Here is a 7,774-nt window from a genome sequence, read left to right on the forward strand (position 1 = left end):
TTCAAGAACTCAGATTAGATATCAACAATAACTTTTAAGATTAGAGGAAACACCATAACTGAATTAATGAAAAAAAAAGTTGATAAATTCTGAGACATATTTTATATAATAGAATTTTAGTTTAAAAGATTTAAACTAAAAGTATTTAAAATCGGATATGTTAAAATCCATAAGTAATAATACCTGTTTCGATTCATTTTTAAACTGTTATATACTAACTTTTTTCGTATTTGCAATATAAGGAAACTTTTTCCTCAAATAAGGTCCACGATATTGAATTAAATATGTAATTTGTTTTGAATTATATTTAGGACAATGTAGTTATTATCTGAAATTTTGTTGGGTATTTATGCATTACTTTTTCGAAGTAGGACTGAAATATTTAAGGAGATAGTCCCATCTTTATTTTATACATGAACAATAAAACATGATGTGAGTTGATTTTATAAACGTTTAATGCGCCAAGTATACGCAGAAGAGGCTCACATGGTACAGTTTTATCAGCTCCAAATAATTTTCTGCACGCATATTTTTGTTTACTGTACAATTTTTTTTAACTTTGTATGATTTGTACTTGCCCGTGCAATATTACAATAAATCAAATAACAATGAATGAAAGAAAAAGATAAACTTTTTAAAAGTTTATTATTTTAAAATGATTTAGCCCTATATATCATGGCAATATTTTTTGATACTTTTTTCTCAATGCATTTTAAATGATCACTCCAACGTAAATGTTCATCTAATATTACACCTAAAAAATTTACTGAATTTCATTTTAATGTTAGCGTTATTGATTATTAGATTTGCAGTTTAATGGGAATATATTTCATAATATGGTTACTTTATGGAATAAAATAAATTTGGTTTTATCCATATTTGGAGACAGTTTATTACTTATAAACCACTCATTAACCTTACCCAACTCTGTTAGCTGTTTCAAAAAGTGTTTTAAAATCTCTGTGGGAATAAAAAAGACTGGAGTCAACTGCAAAAAGAATACAATTTAAGAAGTTTGTTGCAAAATTTAAATCATTTATATATACAAAGAATAATAAGGGTCCTAAAATAGAGCCCTGGGGGCACCACAAGTTACAACATGAAATTGTTTGCTTTTGCTCATATGAATGGTTTTATGGATGAATTGCTTTCTATTGGTCAAATAAACTTTTAGCCAAAGTAAGTTATTATTTTTTTACTCCATAATATTCAAGTTTTTTTTTAAATATCTTATGGTTTACAGTATCAAATGCCTTTAACAGATCAATGAAAACTCCTAATGTAAAATAGTTAATACATTTCAACCACTGCATATTCAGTGGAACATTTTTTTTGTGAAACCAAACTGTTTTGAATATAACATATCGTTTTCTGATAAATAGTTAAATAGCTTGTTGTGCATTATTCTTTCAAGCATTTTTGAGAAACACGGTAATATAGATATAGGTCTATAATTAGAAATAACAGAGTCATCGCCAGTCTTAAAAACAGGTGTGATTGGTGCAATTTTTAATTTTTCCGGGATAATACCTGTTTTAAAAGAAAGATTAGAGATGTGAAACAAAAGAGGTTCGATTATATCATAAACAGATTTTACAACATTAACGTTAATTTTATCAAATCCAACACTTTTGTTAGTTTTAAGATTAAAATAGCCGGTTCGCGATTTAATTAATTTAAGATTAGATTCATCCATAACTTTATCGTAATTTTTTAAATAGACTCAAATTACTTTGAATTCAGAGGAATTTTTGATGCCAAATTTGGACCAGCATTAATAAAAAAAACTGTTTATTTTTTCAGCAATAATAGATTTATCATAAATATTTTTTTCATCAATTGTTATTTTTTTTGGCAGAGTGTTTCTCGCATAATTATTTTTACTAATTACTTCTTTAACTACATTCTATGTTTTTTTGGTGTTTCCGCTTGCTTTATCTAATAGCTTTGCATAATAAACCTTTTTAGAGTTTATTTTTGTTTTTTCAAATATATTTTTAAAGTTTTTATATGTCATTTCGTTTTTATAAGTTTTTTTTTTTAGGTATTTATCATAAAATTTTTGTTTTCTTTTTGAGGATTTTAGTAACTCATTGGACATCCATGAAGTCATAACTGTTTTTGTGTTCACAATCTTTTTTTTTTTCAGGAAATGCTGTTTCATATTGCTAATATGACTTAGAAATAAATCATATGAGTTGTTAGCATCGTTTGATTACAATACCAGTCAATTGCGATTCCAATCAACGTTGTTTCTTAAAAGGTTTTGAAACTGTTTCACGAAGTTTTCATTGATCTGTTGCCTAAATACGGTAGTTTTGGAAGGAATGTTGTTATTTATTATGTTATTAGTAACTAAAATTGTTGGGAAATGATCTGATAAGTCAGTTTTGATTATACCTGTGTTAAGACGGTTATTACGAAAGCTATGTGTTATTATATTATCAAGAAGTGTAAAAGAGTTTTTAGTCACTATAGTTGGCTTGTTAATTGTTGGAATTAAGTTATTTTGAAGAAGAGTGTTGATAAAATTTTTTACATTATTACTATAAGACATGATCTCGCGTTTTATTGATAGCTGTTATGAATGATTTAAGATGAGTTTTAAATTTTTTAAAATTATCTGATGGTGGTCTATATGTCGCGTTTACAATTATGTTTTTTTTTTAATTTATTAATTCAATGCATAATGATTCACAATTTATTTTATTCACACAAAGATCACTACGTAAACTATGATTAATTGAGTTGTGGGTAAAAATACTTACGCCCCCACCAAAACCAATATTATGTGATTGGTGAACTGATTTGTAATTAATTAGTCTAAATTGCGCATTTGTTTCACCACACTTACACCAAGTTTTCGTATGACAAGTAATTTTAGAGTCATGTTTTAATTCATCCAACAAAAACTTAAAGTTTTCAAATTTTTTTTTAAACTTCGAATATTTATGTTTAAAATTGAAAAAAAAGTTTCCTTTTCTTGTAGATATTGGATAGATTCGAAAACTGTATAGTATTGGCTTTCAAATATTTGTTGATTAAAATTATCAAAGTCATTCTCGTCCCTGAGAATGAAACTTTTATCAAAAAATTTAATCATTAGTTTTTCCTCTTATTTCTTTTGTTTAATTGTTTTTGGTTTTTAAAAAATAAAATCAAAATAATAGAAAACAAAAAAGACACTCGCATAAACACAAAAATGCAAATAAAACAATAAAACTTAACTCTTGGCTTTCTTGGCACGGTTTTTTTGATACCCAATCGCGTACAATTAGCTTATCATACGATATATATGCAAATTTTCCCAGCTGCTTTTCAGTTTTCATTCTTTCTCTAAAGTCTTTTCTTATTACGTAGACTAAAGATTATCAAAAATTATCTGTCATCAACTATGAAAACAATGTCTTTTTGGATTGACATTAATTTTAATCGAACGCGTTTTAATTAAAAGTCAATCTCTTGCTAAGAGATTGACTTTGAATTATCAAAGTCAATCAAAAGCCTTTTAAAGCAACTACAGCTACTAAATTTCAATTAGTTTAAGTATGTAACTATAGTTACATACTTAAACTTTACTATATAAGTAAGTAATTTGGAAACGAAATATAATACTTTTTTAGCAAATTATTTAATATTTTAAATTATTTATAGTTGTAGCCGTAAATTTACATTTAATGTATACATACAGTGAGCGGTAAAACACTTCCTATAAACAACTAGTTGTATAAATATTTTTTCCAAATTTCCAATTTTTCAAAATTCCAAAAAATCTTATAAGAAGTTTTGATATACCCAGGGCTAGTGTATTATATTGAAATTAATGAAGAAATGGTTTTAGAACTTGAGTCCCAAAAAGTTTTTTTTTTTTAAGTTTAGTGGTCTGATATACGTGTTAAAAAATTTTTGAACCAAGGATTATACCTTGCGGTATTTTGCATATTGGAAAATGAGTTACAAACTTCAAATTTTTAGGTACGATTAATTAAAAACTATTCAAATCACTTGTGAGCCAACCAGAGGCAGATGCTGCATTTTTGGTTTTTGAGATAAGCGTTGAAAAATTATGCATTCAAAAATTATGAACATATAATATTTGAACTACTCTCATCTTAAAGGTACAAATTTTAAATGGTCATAATTTTTGAACGCTGAGAGATTATACTACAAGACCTAAAATTGATCGATGTATTTAAATTTAGTTGAAATAGTAAAAAATACGTATTTTATCAACTTGTTGCTCTCACATTTGAGGCAGGGGAACAAAATATTTAGGGTTCTTTTGTTCCTAGGCTTAAATCGACGCAACTTTTTGCAAAGTTTCCTTTATATATATATATATATATATATATATATATATATATATATATATATATATATATATATATATATATATATATATATATATATATATATATATATATATATATATATATATATATATATATATATATTTAAGTGCCTCAAGAAGTTCTTACGGTCTTATCACAGAGCACCGCGGAAGTGCATTTGAAAAGAAGTCTCCTTGCTTACCGATATTATAAAACTTTCCCGGTTGAACCGCGGATTTCTAGTTTCTGAGGTAAGTGCGCTAACCATTGCAATACAGCTAGCCTATTTGACATAAGTATAAACACGTAAATGTTTAGAGTTTGTTCCATGTCCGGAAGTTAGACATGTTGGACCTCAAACACCATAAAATGCTGCATCCGCCTTTGGAATTGACTTAATTATACCTATTATACTAGTTAATAACCCAAGTAGTTTTTGCTAGTCATTCGTGTTAAAAGCAATACTTACTTAGATCAAGGATTCAAGATTAAAGGGGCTTGGTGATAAGACAAAACTTGTCTTCTTCTTGCCCCAGCCATGTATTTATATATTTGTATTGCATAAACTTGTAAACTTTTCTTATCGGCGAAATACATAATAATAATAATAATCAAGTAACATGAATACTGAAGGTACTTTTTTATCAAAAACTTTAAATATATTACTAGAAAGTTTAACTAAAAGTGGTTCTGTTGAATGATGCTTTTTGTATCCATATTGATTTGTATCCATACTGATTTGTATCCATATATATTTGTATCTATATTGATTAAAGATTTTTAGTTGCCATGTAGGAGTCAAGAGGATTTGAAACTACTGTTTTTATTGGCGTACTAATAAATAATAATTTAGAAATTGGTCCATAGCTTCAGTGACAGATCCAAGAATTTTTTTTTGAGAACGGAGAAGGGGGAAGGGGAAATGTTATGTTGTATAACATTTCCCCTTCTTAAGGGGGAATTTGAATGTTATGTTGTATAACATTTGCGTCGTCAAAGGTCCTCCATTTCTAAGATATTTTAGGGCTTTCAGGTTCTGGTGGGGAAGGCGGGGGATGTATACCCACATAACCCTCTTCCCCCAAAATCCGTCACTGCATAGTTTTTAAAGTTTTCTATATCTGTGGCGAGAGTCTAGTTTCTTTACAATTAAACGTAACGTAGCATTTTTAGACAACCCATAATGCTTGATTCTAGTGAGAGGTTTACTATTTTAACCCATATATATACATATATATATATATATATATATATATATATATATATATATATATATATATATATATATATATATATATGTATATATATATATATATATATATATATATATATATATATATATATATATATATATATATATATATATATATATATATATATATGTATATATATATATATATAATATATATATATATATATATATATATATATATATATATATATATACATATATATATATATATATATATATATACATATATGTATATATATATATATGTATATATATATATATATATACATATATATATATATATACATATATATATATATATATATATATATATATATATATATATATATATATATATATATATATATATATATATATATATATATATATATATATATATATATATATATATATATATATATATATATATATATATATATATATATATATATATATATATATATATATAGAGCCGTACCAAGGGCGGGGCCGGCCGGGCCGCGGCCTGAGGCGCCAAAATTGGGAGGGCGCAAACTTTAATAAATTAAAAAAATAATAATCAGTTTATGAAACTAATTTTTACGGCGTCGCTGCTGTTGATAAGAAAATTAATTAAAATTCCGCCTCTTGACACAAACTCTTAAATATTAATGCTCATATACTGAATAAAAAAGCGCCCTATAACATTAATAAACCTTTGATAACTTTTGAGTCGAACCCAAAAGTTATCTGGTGCTGAATTTAAGAAGAAAAGAAAACAGCGCCAAGAAAGTGACGAGAAACTACAAAACTGTTTCAAAAAGTGGTTGGTAACAAACTCAGTGGAGAAACAAATTATTTCAGAGGATTTTTGTATTGAAATTAATGACAATTCAACAGATCCTATAATTGACTTTAATTGAGTTCAGATCATCATTTGGAATTAATTGAAGAGGAGATTTTCATCAGCCAAAGTCAAGAAGAATTTTGCACAACTGATTTCCCAGTGGGTACAGGACCTAAATAAGACGTCTTTTGAACGTTCAAAAGACGTCCAAAACGTTCAAAAGACGTTTAAAAGACGTCTTTTCTACGTCCTGTGCCCACTGGGTTAGAACCAACCAGGGAAGATGAAAATGCCTAGCTTTCAGGCCCAGCTGAAATGGACGAGGATAAACTTCATTCAGAAATCTCAGAAATTCCAGTGGCCTCGGAAGAAAATTTTCAACATAGGGATCCAGCAACATGGCCTAAAATAACGGACAAAACAAGATGCTTTTTGATTGAGCAATGGCCAGAGCAAGACAGAAGAAAATTTTTCCCAAACACGCTATGTGATTTTGACAACAGAATGCGACACTTCAGCTCAAAATGGTATGAAAAAATTCATCCCAATGGTAAAAAATTTGTTCGCACTTGGCTGCAGTACAGCAATAAAAAAGATTCTTTATTTTGTTTTTGCTGTTTGTTATTTTTAACAACAAAAACCAACAGTTTCTCAGAAATTTCTAAACGGTTTTGTGACTGGAAAAAACTAAACCCAAGAATTCCTGAGCATGAAAACAACAATGAACACCAAAGATGCTATTCTGATCGGAAAACTCTTGAAAAAAACCTCAAGGAAGGAAAGACCCTGAATTCTGATCTGTTGAGAGTTATTAGTGGAGAGATGAAAAAGCGGAGAGATATCTTAAAAGTGATTGTTGATGCAATTTTGTTCTGTGCCAAGAACAATCTTGCCCTTCAGGGAACAACAGAAGACATCGGTCAACAAAACAGTGGCATTTTTCTGAGCTTAATTGAGTTGATTATCCATTATTATCCTTTAGTGGCTGAACACATTGCGTCCGTTAAAGCAAAAAAAACCACAACATCCTACTTTTCTCCTTGAATTCAAAATGAGTGACTTGGGCAGAAAGTCAGGAAAGAAATTTTGTCAAACATCAAAGAAGTTAAATACTACTCTGTTCTGTTTGACTGCACTCCAGATACCTCCCACAAAGAGCAGATGACTCAGATCATCAGGTATGTCCGCATCAGTGATGAAACCTGCACAATTAAGGAAAGCTTTGTGGACTTCATTGAATCTCACCAAAAAACCGGAAAAGGTCTTGCAACAGAGATAACTGAAAAATTGGAGAAGGATGGTCTAAGCATTTCCGATTGCCGGGGCCAAGGCTATGACAATGGAGCCAATATGTCTGGAAAATACAATGGCGTCAAAGCTCACATC

The 7,774-nt window shown here is 28.2% G+C and overlaps 1 protein-coding gene across 1 annotated transcript; it reads left to right on the forward strand.

The window, feature by feature from the left end:
* Nucleotides 1-6,703: 6,703 nt before the first annotated feature.
* LOC136074371 (zinc finger MYM-type protein 5-like) lies at nt 6,704-7,432 on the forward strand. The gene has a single exon (XM_065786678.1). The coding sequence runs from the start codon at nt 6,704-6,706 to the stop codon at nt 7,430-7,432; it is 729 nt and encodes a 242-aa protein (XP_065642750.1).
* The last annotated feature ends 342 nt before the right edge of the window (nt 7,433-7,774 follow it).

Source organism: Hydra vulgaris, chromosome 01 (assembly GCF_038396675.1).
Source record: "Hydra vulgaris chromosome 01, alternate assembly HydraT2T_AEP".
Lineage (NCBI taxonomy): Eukaryota > Metazoa > Cnidaria > Hydrozoa > Anthoathecata > Hydridae > Hydra > Hydra vulgaris.

What these genes read in the sequence shown, in the direction of transcription:
- LOC136074371 (XM_065786678.1), top strand. Translation starts at nt 6,704, where the DNA reads ATGGACGAGGATAAACTTCATTCAGAAATCTCAGAAATTCCAGTGGCC.